The sequence below is a fragment of the Zingiber officinale genome, chromosome 4A, assembly GCF_018446385.1.
Source record: "Zingiber officinale cultivar Zhangliang chromosome 4A, Zo_v1.1, whole genome shotgun sequence".
In the NCBI taxonomy this organism is placed as follows: domain Eukaryota; kingdom Viridiplantae; phylum Streptophyta; class Magnoliopsida; order Zingiberales; family Zingiberaceae; genus Zingiber; species Zingiber officinale.
The window spans coordinates 153,789,455-153,814,342 of record NC_055992.1 but is presented as its reverse complement, the minus strand read 5'-3'; the positions used below and the strand labels follow the sequence as shown (position 1 = coordinate 153,814,342).

Below are 24,888 nucleotides of genomic sequence, written 5' to 3'. Positions count from 1 at the left end.
TTGCGGGTTTGGCGGGCCAACCCGCGGGGCCATCAAAATTTTTTTAAAAAATTAAAAAATATTTTATATCTTCAACATTTTACTTCGAAAAAATTTTACAATTAAATGTATATATAAACATGTATTTTAAATATAAATGAACACAAACGAGTACTTATGTTAAATGAAAAGTACTATTTTTATTTTAACATACGAAGAAAGATAATAAATTAACATAAAACTTAGTTTACATGTGTTTTTCAACCCACAAACCAACCCAAACCTAAGCGGGCCGACCCGCGCAGATCGCGGACCTAGACGGGTCGATCCGCGGCGGACTTAGGTTGATAAAATTCCAACGTAATCTACTTAAATTATTTGACAAGACAGACCAACCTAACAGGCCCAACTCAAATTGACGATTCTATTTCAGAATCGATTATCATCGGTGAATCCACTGTTATATTATAAATGTTGTTGGATATGTTTTTAAAAAAAATTAAAATATTTATAAAAAAAATTGATTTATTCAATTTCAATTTAATAAGTTTGACCCGAAGCCAAACACATGTTTATCAATAAAATAAGAAGGATTGATGGCCAAGATCAAATGAAACCAAACAATAACATATATATATATAAACATCCAGCATTTATATTATTTTAGATTACTTTTAGAAAATTAAACAAATTTCTTTTGATATTTCGATCTCACACAAGGCTTCAATATAGCAGTCATTTACATGCTTCAATAAGCCAAAAAATCAAGCCTAACAACACTTGAAACATCGCATCTCGGCTATCCAAACTGTACGACAAGACCAGCAAAGAAATGAAAAGTAGAACCTTCAAAGCTGATGCACTTGAATGCACACCACCTTTGAAAAGCTACAGAAAGGCCATTTTACAATCTTTCAAAGCCTTGTGGTATTGATTCCACTCTTTAGATCATCTACTTCAAGCGAGAGGCAGTAATGTTTCTGAAGTTACAAAGAAGTGTTTGGTAGCGAGTCCATGAGAATCACAGGGCTTTTGTTTCTAGGCTTCCATATCTTGTCAGATGCTGCTTTCAGTATAATATTAGGTAGCAGATTCGAAGCTGAACTAGAATATGAAGGTTCAACTGAGCCATCGGATAGCTTTTCGGTATTTCCATGACCTTGGATGCTCAGGTTCCTGCTTGTATCGCTCGGTTTACTGCAAGGGCAGATAACAATCTTGATGAAGCAAGGTTTGTGGAAGATAGACCCACATGATTTACACTTTGTAGCTTCAGCTTCCTGCAAAGCCAATAACAACCATGATATCGGATAAAGTTGACGTGACGAATGGAATACAAAATTGTAACATATCAATGATGAGTCGAATACAAAACTGTAACATATCGACTTGAAGGTAAAGGTTGCAAACCTGGACTAGAATTAAATAGCATGATGATTGTATAGCCACATGGATTTAAAGTGAGAATTGAAGAAAAAGAAAGTGTATCAGTTCTAGAATGGTCCAACTAGCTTTTGTCGAGTTAAGAAAAGACTAACCTGAAAGGGAAATATGAGAGACAATGGATCGTCACAGACTTGCCGTGCAGCACAGGGAACGCCGGTGTCATAGCACACAAGGCACTGTTGTGCAATGTGCTCGAGGATTTTGTTTGATAAAGTCTCTAGCATGATGGGAAGTGCTGCAATAGAAAGGAAGAGAAAAAACAGATACAGATACACAATTCTTAAGATCAAGAACAGATCGTTGCAAAAACTGAGTAGTTGTAAGCTGTAGCTGTAATTGCATTAATAAAGTTGGAAGTTGCATGAATAATCTTGTGTACTTGTTTTTTGGTGTTCTTTTTTTCATATATAGTGTATAATTTTGAATGGAAAGAGAAATATTTTTGAACAAACAGGGAGGAGGTCATCTCCAGTAATTCATTCCAGACATTGCAAGGGATGAAAGGAAAACAAAAATCGAAAAAAAAAAAAAAAATTTACAACATAGTGAGGTAGAAAACATGGCCAAAAGATGGGCACTAACTTCAGCCAGATCCAAAAGAGTAAAAACAAGGGCATCGAAATTATAACATGATAATGTGTATAGATACAGCCTAAGTTTATCGAGGAAGACCCAAAACATTCCTAGAAACATTCTCATTCCAACACCACCAACACCAAGCAATAGTGTGGTCAAGAAGGCGAGACAAGAAATCCAACAGTGAGGAGATAGTTCAGGAGGATGAGGATATGACAAGAAAGGGCAGAGCATGAGAGGCAACAAGAGAGAGATAACTACCAACTGTAGATCATCTTCCAGGAGCAAACAATAATACCAATGCTTGAGGTGGTGCCAGAAGGTGAAATTAACAAGAATGTTAGTCCTCTTGCACTGAGGAAACATGTAAGCAAGCATTTAAGCAAGGGCTATCAGATCTTTAAATCAAGGGCAAGTTGCAACGAATACCAGAAGAAGGAAAGCAATAGAGGAGGAGAATCTGCCAGCTGCAACAAGTACCAAGTGTTGGAATCTGGCCAGTCATTTTTAGTTGTTTGAGTAAACCAGGTCAAGTATCGTTTTAGAATTTAGGCATCAGAAAAAAAGTGTGAGAAGTCAACATTCCACTCAAACCATGGAACATAGGTGACAGATAAAAACAACAGGGTCCAACAAAGTTGAGAAGAGATTGGAAAACAATTCTGAAAGAGGGAGGATCAAATCCAAATGCATCTTCAAAAGTCAGTATCCTTCCCTAAATCAGGCGAGAAGACCTCTCAGATCTCTAAAGTTGAAGATATTTCACCAGATGGACCAGAAGTGAGGGGAGAGGATTGTGTCCTGCCATGGGAATGAACAAGTGCACCGAAGGCAAGGTCAACCCAGAGTATCTCTTTGCAAATCACGAACCCACAACCATTTACAAAATTGTGCAATGAATTAAAAGAGTAAAATATGATCAAGGCAATTTGAAATAATTGCCACAAAGTTCTTTACATTTTACAGTACTTAAAATAGAGAACACTGTTCAATATGTAACATCACAAAATAGAGAGAAATAAACTAGGGTTTGGTAGAAGCTAACAAAGATTATAATGCCTCTCAGGAATAGTATGCAAACTTTTGCTAGGTTCGTATGAAAACAGTTGGAGCTTTATTGCAGACATGTAGGATTATGTCCACATGAGTGGACTAAATCCAATTAAGTCCACATGGGTGGTCTTAATCTCCATAAAGTGGGCTTACACTTGATTAACACACAACTAATTGTCATTAAGGAAACTAAACTCCAATTAAATGATCTAATGTTTAATTGCATATAAAGGGGGTTTGGATTAAATGGATGTTAATTAATGTGTGGATCCAATAACCTAGTTCATTAACATTAATGGGTTGTTAATAATGGATGGGCTTTAAAGTGGATAGTCCCTATAGGATGGGCTTGGTATATAAGGGAAGATGCTCATGGATTACGGTATGTTCTTGAGCTTCTTCATTGACCTCCTCTCTTCCCCATTGAGAATGGTATACGGATTGCCACCGCCCACTCCTGTATAAGATTATTCTGCGCAAGATCTCCGGTGACAAGTAAGAAGCAATAGCCTTGAAATGGATTCAAGTCAGCTCTTCGTTAGTTATTGTTTCAGTTTTCATTATTGCTTTAGAGATTGATGATAGTTAGATCCTGTTGTAGATGCATCCTTTAGTTTATTATTGATGTATCACAATTCTTACAATTGGTATCAGAGCTAAGGATTAACTTATTGTCAGTTTCTCTTGCATAAGGATTATTTTTCAACGATTTGGCACATATACATCAATTTTTGTATTTGATTCCATATGGATGAGCAAAACTAAAATATAACCGTTGAATTTAGCATGGATAGATTAGGATTTAACCCATGAATCGAGGTTTTCGAATTATCCGCGAAGAACACGATTGGCAGCGCGGTTTTAGAGTTCGTTGGGTTGAAAAATTACGATCAGAAATCAAGTTTTTTAGTTACCAATCGATTGGGCCAATTGATTACTTGAACCTGATTTGCGAACAGAGAGTTTTCAAATCGTTTGACGTTAATCAATTGATTACCATAAGGAGCCAATCGATTTCAGAATTTGAGGACGCCCACAAAGAGTTTCCGAATCGAGCGACTGATTGATTGGTTTTCACCAAATGATTAGGCAATCGATTACGGTTATTTGGGTTGTCATAGAGAGTTTTTGAATTGATCGACCAATCAATTACGATTATTTGGGTTATCCATATAGGGTTTTTGAATCGATCAACGAATCGATTGACGTTCCACCAATCGATTAGAGTGGATGAATTGCAAACAGTGACCTTCGGAATAGATGATCAATCAATTGCCAATGTTTGTAATCGATTAGCACGCATGTAAATCGATTATCATCTATTCTTAACCAATTAAGAAGGGTGTCAATCGATTGGTATCTGATACCAATCAATTGATATCTGAATTTAGCTCCGTTTTCAACAGATTTTTCCTAGATTCTTCTTTGCTTTTGCTACTTAGTCAAACTTATACTATCACCAAAGCGATAACTATTGGGGAGGCTAGGAGTATTAGCATAAGGGAATGTATGTCCATGCTAAGGGTGATTGACCCAAAATAAAGTCATTTTTAAGTCGGATATATGTTTAAGGAAGCTCACAAATTAAGTTAAACTTTTAAGTCATGCACATAGTGTGTCAACCCAAATAAAGGGGCACTATTGCCGATTAGAAGCATTGTGGTGATGATTTAAAACGTAAGCTAACTAAGGAAGCTTATAAATAAAATATCATGCACATAATGTATCGGCCTGAAAGAAGGTGAGTTATGTGGCAGATGAAGGTAATTATGAGTTGTTTGGAGAGTACCAATAGCAAATTACAATTAAGTCCAAAGACTTAATGTAATGTTGTACTAGGTATCTCTATAATGCTCATATAGTTGCATGTTTTGTTTGTTGCATTTTGTTATTGCACAACTATAAAGATACATGCCTTGCTTGTTAAATTGAGCTATGTTGTTTACTTTTGTTTACGTGGTACTCTCAATGTCTGCTAATCTGAACAACATCCCTATGCTTACAAGCACAAATTTTGGATAATAGAAAGAGCATATTACAATTTTATTGAGTTGCATGGATCTAGACTTTGTATTTAGGCATGATCGCCCTGCACCTTTAACTAATGATTCCACTGCGGATAAAAAGGTAATTTTTGACAAGTGATAGTGATCAAATCGCATAAGTCTGATGATCATGAGGATGTCTATTCTACAACCACTTAAGGGTTCAATAATTGAGAATGAGGATGTCAAAACCTTCCTTAAGAGCATCCACAATAGCTAGGGATATTTCTTCCAAGTATTTGTGGACCCCACTTCCACATCATCTTTCAAATATCCTACTATTCAAATATCTCAACTTTCACAATGAAATATCCCACCAATCAAATATTTATGGGTCCCACCTATCAAATATTCACTCTCAAATATCCTCAATTCCAAAATTAAATATCTCATCAACCAAATATTTATAGAGCCCATGACCATTTAATTAACTTACATTTAATTTTAAGAAAAATATAATAGAAGATATATAAATTTAAGTTCATACAAATACAAATATTTTATAAATTTAAAATTGAAATACAGAGATACAAACCATATTTAATTAAAAAAATACATAACGATAAACTAGAATTAATAAAATAAACATGAAGTAGATAAAATAAACCATTGAAATTAACTACATGTTCAATTTTTTCTTCAGTTGTTCACATATCGCTAGATGATTTTGAAGTTGTTCATCAGTCATGCCTCGTGTGTCCATTACGAGGAGTTAATGTGCTTGGATGAGTTGATCAACTTTCTTATTGTTATTATACTCTTCCAAATGTGTCATTGATTGTTGCATAACCTGATTCAATTCATCAATTAGGCCTACTCTTTCTTTGCCTTTCCTCTTTGCCTTCTGTCCCATTGGACGAGATTGGATCTCTCTATCATCTATATCAGCAGTTGTGTTAGGATTTGAAGAGTCAGTATGTGCACCTGATGATTCTGATGTTCTTGCTTTTTTTTGTAGCATGTCGCTCTGAGGATTGAGGAGCATACATAGGACTATCTTTCACGGTTCTCCACACATGTTCATATTGGAAAGTAGTTTTAAAAGTACTCTTGTATTCTTCATGAGCTCGCACCATCAAATCCTCGTCACTCCATCCGCTTGGTCGATCATTATACCATTTATTGTAGATTCCATTGTATCTATTTACGATCTTTTTCAATGAAGTCTAATGTGATTTTGCTTTCTCCGCAGTTCTCTTTTTAGCTCACTTAGCTTGATTGGTATTAAAGTATACCACAACTCGTTTCCAAAATGACTCACTCTTCTGGGTATTACCAACTACTGAATCTTCACTCATAATTGTGTAGGCCGCTGCAAGGAGCTTATCATCTGCTATTGTCCAAATTGTTGCTATGGTCTTTATCTGATTCGTTGCCCATCTCTAGTGCTTGATTGAGAATAATATCTTCGGACCCTATTTCAAATGAGAATGGAGGAAATTGTGAATCGGGGATTGCATAAGGTGTACCTTTATCACTGTCAGTTGCATCAACACTAGCTCTTCTCGATTCATTTGATTGAATATTTGATGATTGAAACGGATTAATTCCATGAGATGAGGCTTGCATGAAATATTGACTACTTTGCCAATATTCTGGAGGATATGTATAAAACGGAGCTCGAGGGTCGCCACTCAAAGAATTTGGATAACTTGGGAAATTATGGTAATATGGTGGTGGGTATGGAAAAGGTTGGAGATTTGGTGGATGTTGAGTGGGAAATGGAAATTAAGGATTGAAGAAATTAGGACAGACTCGAGAACTTTCTTCACTAGAATTTTCGTCGATATTTGGAGAGTTGAACAAATCCCTAAAATAATGACCAGAATTTTTATCCATCTCTCTAAATTTTTGGTAGGCAATGGGAATGGAAATGATGAAAATAGATAAAAAAAAAAGGACGTATATATAGGGAGAAATTGAGCGTTACCCAATGTTTAATTTTTCGAACGTTTTCAAACGTTTAATTTTTCGAACGTTTTCAAACGTTTAATTTTCCGAACGTTTGATTCCTTGAACGTTTAATTTTTCCAACGTACCATTGTTTTCAATTTTGTAATGTTCTGAATTTAATTAAATTTTTTTTAAAAAAAAACTTAAAAGTCACGGCAACCCAGATTTTAGGTGGGGCCCACCACATTTAATTAAAAAAAACCTCAACATAGTGGCAGCCCACTTTTTTGTGGGCCCCACAAGAGGAAATCACCGGGCAGAGATCTGCGCCCGGTGATTTCCATTCAACCCTCAAATATCCCCCACAATGGGGGATATCTGAGAGGGGGGGATATTTGGAGAAATGTCCCCTCCAAATATCCCCCATTGGAGATGCTCTAAGGAATTAGCGGACTGATTCACCTCCAACGAAAAAGTCGAGACTACTACACTTCTTACGAAGTTAGTGTCCATGCGGTACAACGGGAAGGATAATATTAGGGAGTATATTATGGAGATGTCTAACTTGGTTACAAGACCTAAAGCACTAAAGTTGTACCTATCTGAAAGTGTCCTTGTGAACCTTATCCTAATACAGTTCACTCCTTTTAAGATTAGCTATAATACTCAAAAGGAGAAATATACACTACATGAGATCATAGCTCAGTGTGTATAAGAAGAAGAGAAATTGAGGGGTGACACATCTCATAGTGCTCGCTATGCATCCTCATCTCAATATTAGGACTAGAAGAAAAAGGGTAATGGTAAGAGTAAGGGTAAACAACTTTTAGTGATGGAGCTTCGGCATAAGGTGCAAAAGCAATAAGATCTTGACCTAACTTATTTCTTTTGTAAAAAGAAAGGTCATTTGAAGAAGAATTGCCCATATACGTCAACTGACGTGTCAAGAAAGGTATACTTTTCAACTTTGTCAGTTAAGTCAACCTAACTACTGTACCTAATAACACTTGGCGGATAGATATTAATGCAACTACTCACATAAGTATAACTATGCAGGGTTGCCTCAAAAACCGAATATCAATTGATGCTGAAAGATTCATATATACAAGAACTGGCAAGAAGGAAAAAGTAGAGGCAATAGGTGTCTTTAGAGTTTGTTTGGGAAAAAATGTACTTTTGAATTTGAAAAATACATTTGTGTCGTCTTTTAGGCGGAACTTTTTGTGATGCATAGTATAGGTGTGAAGTTTGGTGTAATAAATGAGAATTCATCCATGTTATGGCATAGGCGTTTAGGGCATATCTCTAAACAACATCTAGAAAGGTTAATGTCACTAGAAATTCTTGATTCCCTCGATATGTCAGATTTTGGAATTTGCATTGAGTGTATTAAAGGGAAAATGACTAACAAAAGTAATAAGGGTTCAAGGCGAAGTAATGGTGTCTTAGAGCTTGTACATACGGATATATGTGGGTCGTTCCCTAAGGCTTCTTGGAACGGTCAAACATATTTTATAGTTTTATAGATGACTATTCCCAATACAGATACTTGTACCTTATTCATAAGAAGTCGCAATCCATGTACATGTTCAAAAGCTTCAAAGCCGAAATTGAAAATCAAATTGGTAAGAAGATAAGGTCATAAGATCATACCGTGATAGTGAATACTATGGTAGATCTGACAGATCATATGAACAACATCCTGCACCATTTGTGGATTACATTGCTGAGTGTGGTATCGTGGCGTAATAAAGCATGCCTAGGGCACCTCAAATAAATGGTGTAGCAGAGTGATGAAATCGAACCCTTAAGGATATGTGATAAGTATGATTGCATTTTCTTCTCTACCAGAGTCCTTGTGAGGTAAGACACTCAAGACTGCGGTTCACTTACTCAATAGAGTTCCTATTAAGGCGATAATAAAAACCCCATACGAGTTGTAGACAGGTAGAGCACCTAGTCTTAAACATCTACATGTCTGGGGTTGTCCAGTTGAAACTAGGTCTTATAGGCCTAATGAAAGGAAATTGAACTCAAATGATACTTTGAAAACTCAGGAAGCTTCAAGTTTTTCAACCTCTTGAGTATATTCTTTTTTGAGACGGAAAATGCCAAATTTATTAAGGATGGTAGAAGTGATAAAGTTAGGGAAATATCATTTGAGGAGAACATTGATGATCCTAATATGATAACTACTGATGCAGCTAATAGTGAAATGATTATCATTCCACGTACAGTTGAAACTATACAATCAGAAGGGGGTAGTTGACCACAATATTCCCATGTCACCTCCAATTGTACGTCATCTCAAGTTGAGGTATTTCCACCTATAATTGAGAATGACTCCCAACCATCTCAAGATCAAGTGTCACTAAAGAGTGTTGGTGCAATATCCCTCAGGTCAAGGTTGACCTGGGTAACCAAGCTGAGTCTTGGTTTGGGTTTAGATGTTTGACAATAAGATATTGATTGAAGAAGAGTCAAGTAGGTCGTCGACTTGACACTGATCGAAGTCCTAACTCGGATGTTAGCAAAACGAAGACCCAGTGAAGCTAGCAGATGAAAGTCCCGTGAGCGGCCGCATGTAAGAAAAGTCCTAGTGATGAAGCTAGGGTAAGGAAACCCCAGCGAGCGGTTAGTGAAAGTCCCGTGAGTGAAGCCGGGAAAATCCATGGATCAAGGACGACCAGACATCCGGTGGAAGTCCAAGTAGTCAAAGGATCGACCGATACTGCACGAAGAAAAGTCCAAGCAGTCGCGATCAACTTGACACTGCACAGAGAAAGTCCAAGCAGTCAAAGGATCAATTTGACACTGCATAGAGAAAGTCCAAGCAGGTCGCGGATCAACCGATACTGCACAGAGAAAGTCCGCCGGGTCAAAGGGATCGACCGGACACTTGGTAAGGAGTCCCAGCAGTCAAGGGAGTGACTAGATGCTAGGTATGACATACCAACAGGTCAAGGTCGACCGGATGTTGGCTCGGGAGGTTCGGGACTTGGTTTCGACAAAATCACGTCGGATCGATCGCGGATCGATCCGCACTGCCCCAAATCAGAGTTCTCCGATCGATCCGGATCGATTCAGAGGTCCCAATCGATCGCGATCGATTGGGACGCTGCCGCGAGGACTCACCGGATCGATCCGTGGATCGATCCAGCGCTTTTCGCGCGAAGCTGCGATCGATCCGCGGATCGATCCAAAGCCTCCCCGATCGATCGGAATATTCGAATCAATCGATCCGACCGCTGGCGCCGATAAATGCGCTGGCTGCCGCATCTCTTCTCCGATTCACCCAGATTTCGCCAGCTCCTCCACAAGACTCTCAAAGCTCAAGGATCTTGGAAGTTTTTCAAGTCAAGAGGCGGATCAAGCCAAGAAGAAGCTGTGGTTAAGGTTTATACTCATCAGAAGCTGTAAGTCAGATTTCAGTATCCTTTCCTCTTCAGACGAGTCTCGTAGGCTTCTCCGCCTCGTAGTTACCATAAAGGAGAGTTTTATTTAGTGGAGGGTGTGTGTGTGGATTAGTCACCTCGCGAGGTGGATACCAAGTAAAACCAACCGTGTTGGCGTTGTGTGTCTGCACATCTCTGAAGGAACAAGCAACGCCGAGCAACGAGCTAACGCGACGAGCTATTCACCCCTAGTTTCGTCCTAATAAGTGGTATCGTAGCAATCACCTAATCATCGCAAGGGTCAAGTATAACAAGAAAAGCTAGAGGGTGAAGAAGTCGAGCAAATTCTTCAAGTTCAAGATTTTATCAAGCTCAACTTCAAGATGCAATTCCAAGACGGGCTTGGATTTGACACAAGGGTGGCTCCACCATACACTTCTACGAGTTTCGATTCTCGAAATCAAGAATCGAAAATTTTCTTACGATGGAGATAGAGCAACGGTTCGCTCTCACGGAAGGTTTCAAGCTCCCACAAATTCCAAGGGCAAAGTACTCAAAAGGAGCAAGTGAGCAAAGACCAAATCCAAAGACGCGAGGCCAATGACAGCGATCTGTTGTCAATTTATCGCCAAGAAACATCTCGAACAAATCGAGAGTTCAAGACGCCAAGGAACTTGGAGCAAATCAGCAGCCACGAAGAGATCCTCCACCGACAAGATCGCGAAGAATCCAGAGAGGGTGGAGTAAGACCAAGAAGAGGACTCCGAGGTCGAGAGACGCCACCTCCAAGAAGAGGAAATCCAAGAAGCTTCATCCTCAAGGAAATGCAACGAAGGGAGGAGGGAGCATACCCTTGTTTCATATTCAAGATGATGAAGCCTCCACCTCTAGGATCGAGGGGAGCAATCATCGGTGACACCGATCAAGAAGAAGGAGAAGCTTCTACATCCGGGTCAAGAGACGAAGAGATGAAGAAGCTTCCACCTCCACGAGTCAAGAAAATCAAACGGAGGAGAATCAAGATCGGATCAAGAGGAAGCTTCTACCTCCGGATCCAAAGGAAAAGACGCCACCCTACAAGCAAAGGTATAAATATTTCAATTAAAATAAAAATCATATTATATGCTTGAGTGTAGGGAACATGGGCACTATAAGAGCAAGTGCCCTAAATCGCAAGAAGAAGGGCCAAGTGGCACAAAAGGGCAAGGCGGCCCAAGGAGATCATTCCAACACAAAGAAGAGCAAGGAGCATATTATACGCTTTCAGTCTGAGGGCATTACCGAAGTCAACGCCCCAAGGGGAAGAAGGTGGTCAAGGCTCAAGGAGGCACTAGTCAAGGGGAGCCCAAGGTAAAGAAGAAGGTAACATTTATCGAGCCTACCCTTTACATTATGGTAAAAGTATGATAGTTCTAACTTATATCATTTTAATGCTATTTACCACGAAAATAGAAAGCATGATAGTTAAAGAAAAACATATAGCTTTTCACGCTAAAACCACTACACCTAAGGCTAGGAATGAGGTAAAAGTCCGGGCAATAACTCTAAAGATTTTAGACATGCCCAAGAACAAATACGCCATGAATCAAATGAAAATCTAAAACTAAGGACTTAGTGATAAAAATCAAGTCTCGAGGTCAAGACTGATAAATGGAAAAGACCCTAAAAAGGACGGAAAATATCCTATTAGGGCAAACGAGCATAACCTAGGTTTAGGGGTACAAAAGCCATCCAATGGCCATGAGGTTCGGGATACAAACCAAAGGCTAAGAAGGATGTGCCTTCTACCATAAAGTTCCATATAGTTATGGAACAAACCCTGGTCTAAGGGTCAAGCCAAAAATACTAGGAAGTCATCCCTAAGAGTATTTTTGCAATAACGTGACTAAGCTTCTAAGTCTAAGAAAGTCACAAACAAGGTCACAAGGAAGGCCCTAGAGTCGACCTAGAAAATGTGACCAAGGCTTCTAAGAAGCCCAACAAGGTCACTAGAAGGTATCTAGGGAAGTTATCCCTAGTGAGTACCTAGAGCATCCAAGGAGCACCAATAGTGTCTGTCCTAGAGCATCTTCTACTAACGCTGGGGAGTGTCAACTCCGATTAGAAGGGTAGTTAACCCAACTTTGAGGAAATTGACACTCAAGGAGCATTTTCAAGGTTTTAGTTAACCTTTGAAAATGAAATGGACCTATTGATTACTCCTTGAAAGAGTAAAATGTGCCAAATGGTGAAAAATTGTTTTTATCTTAAAATGACACAAATTGGGAAAACCTTGAGAAATACCAAGTTGGGATTTTGGTATGTTCTTAGGCAATTTAAGGCAATCCGGGCCTTAATTCAAAAGTGCTACTCTTGAAGAAAAATGGAATATGCCAACATTTGAGGACATGTTTATTTTCAATTGGCATACATTAAATCAAGGAAATTAGAAATGCCAAATTTAGGCTTTGGCATTCTCTTGTAGCACTTTAGGGCAATCAAGGTTTAAGGTGTAAGTTTAGCTAAGACTTTAAGGATACTTAGATAGTTAATCTAGGTATATTTTATTTATGCTAAATCTTGCCATGATTGTTTGCCCATCATATGCCATGACATCATGTCTAGTTTTTGCATTCATGTTTTATTATGGAAAATCCAAAATACCATGTCACGACATTCATACATCATGTAGTAATAAGATATTTTCTTTTAAAAATTATTTTCATGTACGCCATAACATAATCATGCATTAAGTTTAATTCCTTGTAATTAAGGACGAATGGCATTTAACGACACTTATTGACAAGTGACATCCCGTGGATGTCTAATATCTCTAAAATGCCTAGATAGATATGCATGATCCCTAGAATAGGGCAAAACCAAATTTTACATCTCACAAAGACTCTTAAGATGACTTGTATGTGTTTCATCCACATAGATACAAGTGAGATGTTAGGAAGATGAACAAAACTCAAGATGTTGATTTAGTGCATTCTTTCGAGTTTTAGGTTCATCAAAACACATAGTTATGTGTTTTCCCATCATTGGGAAAGCTAATGTACAAGTCATGTGCATTAAGCCCAAGGAACGTGATGGGATATTGGTTTTGAAAATGTTTTAAAATGTTTTGGAAAACCTTGGTGAAGGCTATCTTTGATAGTAATCACCATTGAATAGTTAGACACAAACTTGAAGAGAAACACTAAAGTTTTTGCAAGTTTTCAAGTTTGTGTCAATCTTTGAAAATATGAAGCATTTTCATAGAAAACTATTTTTCCGTAATAGTAAATGCCCTAAATAATGTCTACACGAAATTTCATAATTTTTGGATTTTGTAGAATTTGGGTTTCAAGTTGATCGAAATGGAATTTCAGCAACTATCGAGTCTCGATCGATCCATGGATCGATTGAGTTCTGAATCGATCCATGGATCGATTCAACGGCAATTCCCGCGAGCAGAAGCTCGAGTCGACTGACCGATCGGACCGATCGATCAGGAGTCCGAATCGTAAGATCGATTCAGCAAGGTTCAATCGATTGAACCCAACTTCAATCGATCCAAGTTGCTGGTTTTGGTGGGAAGGCCCGATTTCAGCATCTTTCTCTATGAGTCTAGGTAACCATTCCAAACCCCTTAAATACATTCGTATACATACAAAGGGTGTTTTCATGTCGAAAACAAGGACGGATTAGTTAACGAAGACTAAGTAGAAGTTTAGGTTGAGGTTGTTTCAAATTTTGAATATTTGAACCTCAAAACTTCTAAATTGGGTTTCCTAATGTTTTAGGGATTCCAAGTCATTGTTGGTGCAACGACAGAAGTTACCTGTCTTTAGGGAGGGACTCTTTAAAGACATGAAAATTATTTTTCATGAACCTTGAAGGTGGTTAACCTTCTGTTGTGGACTGCTCAAGGTTGAGCATTTAAACTTGAAATGGGAGTGGATATCCTCATTATTTCAAGTGGACACTCAAGTGGTTAAATGGGTATTTCACAACATCGAGGAGAAGTTAAGGATAAACGAAGGGTATGGGACCTTCATTATCGTGTTAATCACAACGAGTGATGTTGTGAACAACGATGAGCAACTCTTCGGGGAGAGTCTTCAACAAATGGATTTGGCAAGTGTGCCCGTAATCGAGCATAGGTCACGCGTGTCCAACGATGGGTCATGTGTGCCAATAGGGGAGAATGATGGTTAGCTTAGCCTTCATTACCATGGAAGGTCATAGGGGAGGGAAGGGGCGTAATAGTGGTTGTTGGTGCAATCTTCTTTGGATCAGGGTTAACCAGGTTCGAGCTTAATTTTCGATGTTTGAACAATATGTGTGAATGAAAAGTCAAGTAGGTTAAAGTTGACGGAAGACTTGACTGTAAAGTTCTAACTAGATGTTAGGCAAGGTAAAGTCCTAACTCAAGGATTGGGTAAGGAGAAATCTAAGATATAGATTGGCAAGAGAAAAGTCCAAGTAGGTCAAGGACGATCGGATACTTGATCGGAAAGTCCTAGCGAGGCTAGACAATGAAAGACATAAATGTAGTTAAGCAAAGGAAAGTCCTGTGAGACTTGGTAGGTAGACTAGAGGGTCAAGCTAGTGAAGCCAGGAAAGGAAAATCCAGATGGATCGAGGATGACATGGTGTTGGGAAGTCCAAGTAGTCAAAGGATCGATCGGATATTCGCACGAAGAAAAAGTCCAAGTAGTCAAAGGATTGACCTGGCACAGAGAAAGTCCAAGTAGGTCAAAGGATCGACCGGATACTGCACAGAGAAAAGTCCAAGCGGGTCAAAGGATCGACCGGACACTTGGTAAGGGAGTCCTAGCAGTCAAGGGAGTGACTAGATGCTAGGCACGACATACCAACAGTCAAGGTTGACCGATGTTGGTTCGGGAGGTTCGGGACTTGGTTTTGGACAAAATCCGCCGATCGATCAGCCGATCGATCCGCACCGCCTGTCGCGAACAGGATCGATCCGGTGATCGATTCAGAGGTCCCAATCGATCGCTGGATCGATTGGGGGCTGCTTCGCGCGATAAGCGCCGGATCGATCCGTGATCGATCCAGCGCTTTTCGAGCAGAACGCCTGGATCGATCCGGGATCGATCCAAAGCCTCCCGATCGATCGGGAATATTCGAATCAATCGGGATCCGACCATCGGCGTCGCTTATAGCGTGTGGCGAGCGTCTCTTCTCCGCACCTTCATTCGCAGCTCCCGATTCTTCTCCGATCCTCAAAGCTTGATTCTTCAAGGATCTCGAAGTTTTCAAGTCAAGAGGCGATCAAAGCCAAGAAGAGAAGCTAGGTTAGGGTTTATACTCATCAGAAGCTCAGATGCCAGATTTCTTGATCCTTTCCTCTCTCTTGTATTGAGTCTGTAGGCTTCTCCCCTTGGTAGTTACCATAAAGGAGAGTTTTATTTAGTGGAGGGTGTGTGTGTTGGTGTGGATCCTTGGATTAGTCACCTCTTGTGAGGTGGATACCAAGTAAAACCAACCGTGTTAGCGTTGTGTGTTTGTTTCTGTATTTTCCGCTGCACATCTTTGAAGGAACAAGCAACGCTGAGCAACGAGCGAACGCGACGAGCTATTCCCCCCCCCCCCCCCCCCCTCTAGCTACTTTTGGTCCTAACAAAGAGATCCATTAGAGAAAGGAGATCCACAATGTCTCATGATTATGTATATCACTAAGAGCATGAATTTGACATTGAGTTGGAAGATGATCTCACATCCTTTCAAGAAGTCAAACAATGCCCTCATCCAGAAAAATGGATCGAAGTCATGAAGGAAGAAATAAAGTCTATGGCGAGCAACGACGTATGGAAACTTGTTGAGTTGCATAAAGGTGTGAAACCTGTTAGTTGTAAATGGATATTTAAAACCAAACGAGATTCACATGACAATGTCGAAAAATATAAGGCACGCTTGGTCGCCAAGGGATTCACTTAAAAAGATGGCATTGATTATAAGGAGGTTTTTTTGCTGGTTTAGACGAAAGACTCTCTTAGGGTAATCATAACACTTGTAGTTCGTTATGATCTAGAGCTACACCAAATGAACATTAAGATTGTTTTTCTCAATGGAAACATTAAGGAAACTATATACATGGTGCAACCGAAGAACTTTGAGTTAGAGAGATTCAAAGCACCTAGTATGTAAACTAAGTCCATTTATGGTTTAAAGCAGACATCTCATCAATGGCACCGGAAGTTTGATCAAGTGGTTTCTTCATACGATTTTAAGGAGAATCCAATTGATCGATGTTTATATATCAAGTTCAGTGGCAGCACATTTATCATACTTGTTCTCTATGTGGATGATATATTGTTTGCAAGAAATGATAAGAGCCTGCTGCTAGAAACCAAGTCATTTCTATCCGATGAATTTGAAATAAAGGATCTTGGTGATGTATCCTTTGTCTTAGGCATACAGATTGTACGTGATCGTTTAAGATGCACACTTGGACTATCACAAAAGGCCTATATAGAAAAGGTACTCATTTAGTATGGCATGCAGAATTGTGCTTCCGATGACACTCTGGTGGCAAAGGATGGTAGACTTAGCTTGAAACAATGTCCACGTTATGAACTTGAGATTAAGGAAATGCAGCAATTCCCTTATGTATCTGCAGTAAAGAGTTTGATGTATGCTCAAGTATGTACGCGTCTGAATCTTGAGTATTGTAGGGATGTTGGAGTGATATTTGAGTAATCCTGGACCAAGAGTATTGGAAAGTTGTAAAGAGGGTTATGCGGTGTTTGCAAAGAACGAAGAATTACATGCTCACATATCGGAGATCAGATCATTTGGAGATCATTGGATATTCAGACTCCGATTTTACCGGATGCTTAGATAGCAGGAGATCCACCTCAGGTTATGTCTTCATAATGGTGGAGGGGTTGTATCATGGAAAAGCATCAAACAAACACTTATAGCCACTTCCACTATGAAGGCAGAGTTTATAGCCTGCTATAAAGTTTCCAACCACGGGACATGGATGCGGAACCTTGTTACAGGTTTACAGATCATTGGGGGCATTGACAGGCCATTGAAGATTAACTGTAATAATAAAACTGCAATAATAAAACTGCAGAATTGCATTCCAAGAACAACCGCAGTTCATCGAAAGCTAAATATATCGACATAAAGTTTCAGACGATTAAAGAAAGAGTTCAGAATGGTCAAATAATGATAGAGCATATAAGGACAGATTCCATGTTAGCGGATCTACTCACCAAGGGTTTGTCATCTAAGGTGTTTCATCAACATGTGTTGAACATGGAGATTCTTCCTTTCGATGAAGTGCACATTATATAGAAATCTATATTTTGTATAATGTTCTATATTCATGAACACATATTTCGGCTCATTGTATATACCGCAAATTTTCAATATGTGTGCATGACTTTGACTTTACATATGGATATCATATTTACTGTTACGGTTTTGTATTTGGTTGTTATAAATATGATGTGGACTTCATTTTAAGTCATAAAGTTGAATCATGATTTACCACTGCAGTTTAGCATAAAGTTTTGGTAAATATGATTTGAACCCAGTTTTGGGTTATAAAGAGAACTTATTGAGAATGAACACTTATAGATCACATTTCGTGTCATTCTTGTACTACACATCCACATTTGATATATGTCATTAATGATATTAGTATTGTGATTACTCTTGTTATAGTTATAGTAGCTATGACTTCTTTAGTTTATATTAATTGATTTAATGGACCAGATTGATTAAAGGGGTATTTAACCCATAAAGTTTGGTATGTTGAGCTCAACTAAGGGGTTGTGTGGTGTATAAGGAATCAGGTATAGCCCGAGTGGGAGATTATAGGATTAATTCCACATGGATGAACTAAATTCAATTAAGTCTACATGGGTGGACTTAATCTCCATAAGGTGGATTTGCACTAGATTAACACACACACACCTAATTGTCATTAAGGAAACTAAACTCCAATTAAGTGATCTAATGCTTAATTGCATATAAAGGGGATTTGGATTAAATGGATATAGATTCAATATGTAGATCCAATAACCCAGTTCATAAACATTAATGGGTTGTTAATAATGGATGAACTTTAAGGTGAATAGTCCCTATAGGATGAGTTTGGTATATAAGGGAAGATGCTCATGGATTAGGGTATGTTCTTGAGCTTTTTCGTTGACCTCCTCTCTTCCCCATTGAGAAGGATATACGGATTGTCACCGCCCATTCTGTAGAAGATTATTCCGTGCTTGTAGGATCTCCGGTGACAAGTAAAGAAGCAATAGCCTTACGATGGATTCAGATCAGCTCTTCGTTAGCTATTGTTTTAGTTTCATTATTACTTTAGAGATTGATGATAGCTAGATTCTATTGTCGATGCATCCTTTAGTTCATTATTGATGTATCACAATTCTTACAAGACACTTAAACATCCAATGTTTTTGGAAAAATTCTTCCATATCCTAAGATGGCTCACCATTCTGGGCACTATGCATGAGGCATCATGATAATTGTCTATGCACAGGCATTGCTTTCAATATACATGAAAAAAATTCATTTCAGATGAATATAAATTCACAAACGACTTGCCTGCAAATGCCCCTTTGGATAGATCAACAAGATCACGAAGTGCAAAAAAGTCATTGCTTTCAAGAAGATGTCTACGAGAACCAAGGCCTCTGTGGATGGAGATTCGGAAAGGGCAGCGGATATAAGGAAACATTGCAGCTATTTTCTTCCTGATACCCATAACATGAAGTAAAGCTGGCACCTTGGAAAATAGAAAGGGGTTCATCGCACTCACACACAGCATGGGCTGGGGAAAAATGTAACATGTATTAGAAATTAAAATCTGCATCACTAAGAATCTTTTCTGGAAATCACGACAATTGATTAAACACAATGGCTTCAAAATACTAAACACTGTTAGTGTATAACTTTAGGAAAACTAGAGTTACTAGACTATGCTTAAGCTTCTATACACTACAAAAGCTTAAAAACAATTTAGCCAGAACTTCACCTAGTAATCAAAATATATGAAGATTCCCGTATTTTCAGAATACCAAGAGCGCCCCATTGTTAAGAATCTGTGCCCCAATATAAGCACTCAATATAATGCACAAAGATGTGAATACAATTATGAAGTAGATCTACATGAAAATGTACTCCATCAGTGCATCCAAAATGTTCATTATCACTCTTTGAACTATATATCACCAACATAAAGAACAGATTTAAGCAACAAAAACAGATGATAACTAAAATTTAGTTGCACTTAAACTCAAACCATTTTCAAATTTACTGTAACAAGTGTGTCTTATTTAAAATATCAATGTGTCGCTTTTTTCAACTCAATCTTTAGGATAACATGGGATATCACCAAAATAACTGAATATTAACATTTTTGGTTTACTTGCTCTCAAATTTGGTTCAAGTATAATAATAGTGCATGTGCTTTCTAAGATGCTCATGATCCTTTTCCAACTACATACCACTTGTGGATTATTCACATGACACAGATATATATATACACATACACATATACCTATATACATAGTGAACAAAAATGACAATTACTAACATTTAATGCATTTGTACTCAAAGCATACTCAAGTTTAAGTAGATAATATGACTACCTTTATACGTGTTACAGGAACTAACATAGAAAGGAACATTCCTAGATAAACTATCAAAATATGGTGAATGAGGGTAAATTTTGAAAACAAAGGAACTCATCTACATGCTGTAAAAAGCATATGTTACAAACATCAGTCATTTGCAACCTGATATACATACATCCATAAGTTCACACATTACCTTGTCATAAATGGATTCCAAATAGGCTTTTGCTAACTGAGAAACTGGGTAAAGAGAAAAATCCCAGCGATGCAAGACTTTTGCAGGCAAAACTGAAGTATCATTTGCATGGCATGAAGCACAAAATAACTGGCCAGTGTATTCACAAAATCTTGGTTTGTTCCATCCTAGTGTCTGAACAAGTTCCCTCAACAATGTTCTTCCATAATCCAAATGTTTGTGGCATCCTGCACAAGTATAATGTTGTAATTCCAACAGCTGTTGCATAGACTTTTGAGGCTTTAAGTCTACCACAAGGCGTATTGTCTTCCCTAATTCAGTAATATCCTCTGGAGAATCATCATAAGTTGAAGACTTGGAATTCCAATCCTCCCCAAGTTTTTGCAGGGACCGTGGAACTATAGATTTTAGCGAGCTAGTCTTGTGAGTTAGCTTGCCTGGGGATAAAAAGTAGAACAAAGGGTTGGGAAATCCAAAAGGGTATGCAGAACTAAGAATGGAGCGCAAACAGTCTTGAATAAGATCACTTCTCTTGCTGACAACAATTGGTGAAGCATTTCCAAATATTTTCAGTGATTCTCTCTCAACAAATGTCCATTGAGTAGGAAGACTTAAACCATGGTCAGAAAAAAGCACCCTTAACTGCTGGTAAAGTGCAAAGAAGTCACGGTAGCGTCTTTCAACCTCCCATTGATCATTAGCACTCCATACTTTTAAAATATACACAGTATACTCCTTGACTCCGACCAATCTTTCACCAAAAGAAACATCACCTTTTCTCTGTTTTGCTCCAATGACTGCAACCCAATTAAGTGTGCGTTGTGAAGATGGATAAACGTCATCTGTTCCAGAGGTAGATGCTGTGGAACTACCATCCCTTATATGATGGGATTGATAGCAAGCATACACATCACTGGCCATAGACCTAGTTCCACTGGATTTCCCAGTATCTAGTAAAATTTCCTCCATTTCCAGAACCATTTCATCATATACATCACTAGCAACCTGTTTTTCATTATAAAAAATGGGACAAAGTATAATAATAATTAATGTTTCAAAAGATTATTATTTATTAATCATGGAAACAACTGAATTGCATATTTAAATTTGGTAAAAGTTCAAGTTCCATTAAGTAATACTCTCAAGGCTTAAGCCACAAAACTTTTCCTATTGCTAAAAGAAATCAAATCACTAGGGAAATGATCATATTTTAAATAACATCAAGAAGTTGGATCAGCAGTATAGACAAACTAGAGAACAATTTTCCTGACTGATCAAAATTGGATGGTATGTATTGATTGATAATGATCAGAACCTATCTATATCCCAACATAAACTAAATAATAATAATACTAAGCAGACATTTTCTGTTAACTATGTGGTTTAATGCGAAAGGGACTGCCTTTCAGTGGAATTCTAGGATTGCAAACTACTTTAGAATTTAAGTTGATTTAAATGCAATCTAATTTTGGGTTAGATATTAATCCCAATCAGTTTGATTGTTAATTAGAGGCCCAATGTTTAAAAACAAATCTAACTAAAAAAGATGGAGTTATGCTTGTTTTGCAGGATACACTAATTAGTACTATTAAGTACTGAAATAATGTTGACCTTACTAGTTAATTAGAGGAAGTGCTGTAAGCATAATATACTAATAATAGCAAACTTGACAGGTATTTGTTAAATGGAGAAAGTAGGTTGCCTTCCTCGCTTCCTGAATGCAAAGTATAAAAGGGTAGCCCGGTGCACGAAGCTCCCGCCATGCGGGGTCCTGGGGAAGGATCCATTGTACGCAGTCTTACCCTGCTTTTTGCAAGAGGTTGTTTTTGCAAGAGGCTGTTTCCAGGATTTGAACCCGTGACCTTTTAGCTACAAAGCAACAACTTTACCGTTGCGCAAAGCATATAATAGAATTATTGCAATATAAGTTTCAAGGAAAACTAGAACATTGGCTGACTAAGAATTTATGCACAACTCTTTGAGTCTTTGTTTAAGTGCTGAGTATACGTATTTTCTGATAGCTTTAGCAGTTCAAATATCCAAACCCAACGCACTGACCCCCCTCCCCCTCTCTACAAACACAAAGTTTCGAGAAATGAAAGTTGTATGGGGATATTTTCCAACAGTGGTACACTCCAGGGAGGAAATGAAATTTTTCACATTTTTCTAGAAAAAAAAAATGTTAAAGAACATGAATTATAAATTTGCCCAATGGCTGAAAGTTGTTCCATTGGATTTCTTGGTCATAGTATACTTACTACTGTATTACTACAACCATGCTATCCACATCAACAAGATTTGTTAGTAGTATGTGGTTGTCAATCAAGGTACGGTTCCTGCAGCTATTACTTTAAATATTTGAACAAACTACCAAGACTAAAATGCAATATCCTGAACAAGTGAACATAAAACAACAGATAGGGAGAATTATAAACTGCTTGTGCAGAAAGCCAGAAACCAACCCAGAACAACCTATAATATTTCCTGAGAACCCTCATAAGTAATATAATATTTGTCAAATCTTGCAACCACTAGTTTTGAGGCCTAAGCCAAGTGAAATTTATAACTGAAAGATTGGCACTATATGCAAATGCAATAAAAGAGTGTGAAACTAGGAACTTCAGTTCAGAATGTTCTATGATCTGGAAACAACATATAAGAAGAGTAACAGACACTAATGAAAGTTAAAGATGGTTGGATATAAGAGCAGTGGAAAAGGCAGAATCAAATTATTTAGATGCTTTGACAGCCTAGAGAAGTTGGATAAAGGATAAAATATGGTAAAACATCAATGAGCTCCAGAGGTACAGGAAGTCCATAGTGATCTTCTAAGGGTAGATCACATTTAGGATCAAACTGACCAAGTAAACATTGTATACACATTTTACTCATTCTAGAATAATTAAATTTAACTATGGTTTTATAAATACTAAAAACCATTAATATGCATTTTTAAAAGAAAGTGTCCAAGTAACCTAATACAGAGTGCAATACAATGATAAAGTTAACTCAAATGGAGAATGATTTTGTTCATTTGAATAATTTATATAAAAAAACATTTTCTGACCTCATTTGTTATGATATCCTCTTCTTTCTTATCCACAATTTTGGAAGTGCTATTTAACTCTATCTGGAAAATTGAATTCTGGTCATTAAGAGGAATTGGTTTGGAAAACTTTGCATTATCATGTTCTTGAGCTACACACTGTTTGCTTTGAGATGGGTCAGCTGTAAATGAACAAATATCCATGGCGGTAATATGGTTAGAAGGAGCTGACTTAGGAGATATATGCTCTTTTGCAGGATCACCAACATCGATATCTGCAATGCTTCCATCATTCATGGAACAGATATCTCTCACACCTTTGTAACAAGAATTGACTTGATCTTCTACAACATATTCTAGTTGTACAGGTTTTCCTTTCTGTGAAGCTTTATATTCATTTAGAGGGTTGTTGATGGGACAAATTCTCCCATTCTTGTTAAGTTGATCAGAGTCTCGAAAATTAAGGTTGACATCCGATACACCTTGACCAGTCTCCTCCATGATATCAATTGATTCGATCACATGTTTGATGGCCAGTGATGGAACATTTTTCTCACTTTTTGGAAGCACGGGTTGCTGACCAACCATTTTATCTCGGTTAATCAAGAAACAATCTTCGCCGAGTCCACCATTTTCATGCAGAAACTCATCCAAATCATTGGAACCAAAAGCCACAGATGGATTCATAAGGAGTGGGCTTGTGTGGTGATATTGCATCTCGCCAACGCACTGTGTGATCCTCTTTTCAGGCCGACCAGTTGTGTTGTCAAAATCTGTACCATATTCAAGCATTGATTCCTCATCATCGGAGTTTGCATATCTAAAAGAGAACCCCTCATCTGCATATGCCATGATCTTGTCTTCAACATGAGAGGAAGATCCCAGATTTCCCAGCAAACCCACCTCTTCGGTGCTGGCTGTCATACAAAGCAAAGAACTTTGATCAGAACATCCATCACCGTACCTCAGGGAGATAGCGTCCTGAGCTAAAAAGTCCACCACTTTCTCGCTCCTCGACACTGCTTCTTGATGGCCCTCAACTTCCACATTCTGGGTATGGAACCGAGACGGGTTTCTGTTTCTAGAAAACGATTCCATTCGATCAGCCAAGGGTAATGGATGATTTAACTGGGACGATCCCCTTTCTCTCGGCGACGCAGTGCCTCCTTTATCCAACGACCGATCGACCTCCACGAAATCGAGAAGATCGCCATAGTTTCCGACAGAGCTACAGAGACTGGCGCTGCCGAGGGCCGAATTGGCGCTGCAGTAGCGGTCGAGCTCGGAGCCTTCATCTTCACAGGAGGAGTAGTTAGACGCGGCGGGAGAGACCGGCTCGTCGTCGCCGTAATCGTAAGTGTCGGAGTCGCGGCCCTGGATTTGGGTGAAGAATTCATCGAATGGATCAGGAAGCGGAGATCCGGTCTCCATGGACAACCAAGACCCCCAAAAAACGAAGCTTTACAGTAGATAGGTGCCCCTTTGATCTACTTTGCTCTGTCAATCCCCTTCTACTGGTGTTTCACCTTCGATTCACAGGAGATGGATGAAGGAAGAAGCGATCGGAAAAAAAAAAAGGTCGCGTTTTTGGGCGTGGTCTTTCTCTTGCCTCCCTTCCTGTTCCTGGTTTAATAAATTGAAATGTTGATATATTCGATTG

The 24,888-nt window shown here is 38.4% G+C and overlaps 1 protein-coding gene across 1 annotated transcript; it reads right to left on the bottom strand.

Annotated features, from left to right (window-relative positions):
* Positions 1-610: 610 nt before the first annotated feature.
* LOC121971752 lies at positions 611-24,888 on the bottom strand. The gene is made up of 5 exons (XM_042523165.1): positions 23,250-24,888; positions 20,183-21,187; positions 18,956-19,181; positions 1,518-1,660; positions 611-1,259 (listed from the first exon to the last, which is right to left on the bottom strand). The coding sequence occupies exons 1-5, from the start codon at positions 24,657-24,659 to the stop codon at positions 966-968; spliced, it is 3,078 nt and encodes a 1,025-aa protein (XP_042379099.1). The 5' UTR covers positions 24,660-24,888; the 3' UTR covers positions 611-965.

Excerpts from the sequence above, each read along its gene's own strand:
- LOC121971752 (XM_042523165.1), bottom strand. The coding sequence starts at position 24,659 with ATGGAGACCGGATCTCCGCTTCCTGATCCATTCGATGAATTCTTCACC. Across the intron at positions 21,188-23,249 it reads AGGATATCATAACAAATGAG|GTTGCTAGTGATGTATATGA; the intron begins GTCAGAAAATGT and ends AATGAAAAACAG. Across the intron at positions 1,661-18,955 it reads ATCCAAAGGGGCATTTGCAG|CACTTCCCATCATGCTAGAG; the intron begins GCAAGTCGTTTG and ends TTTCTATTGCAG.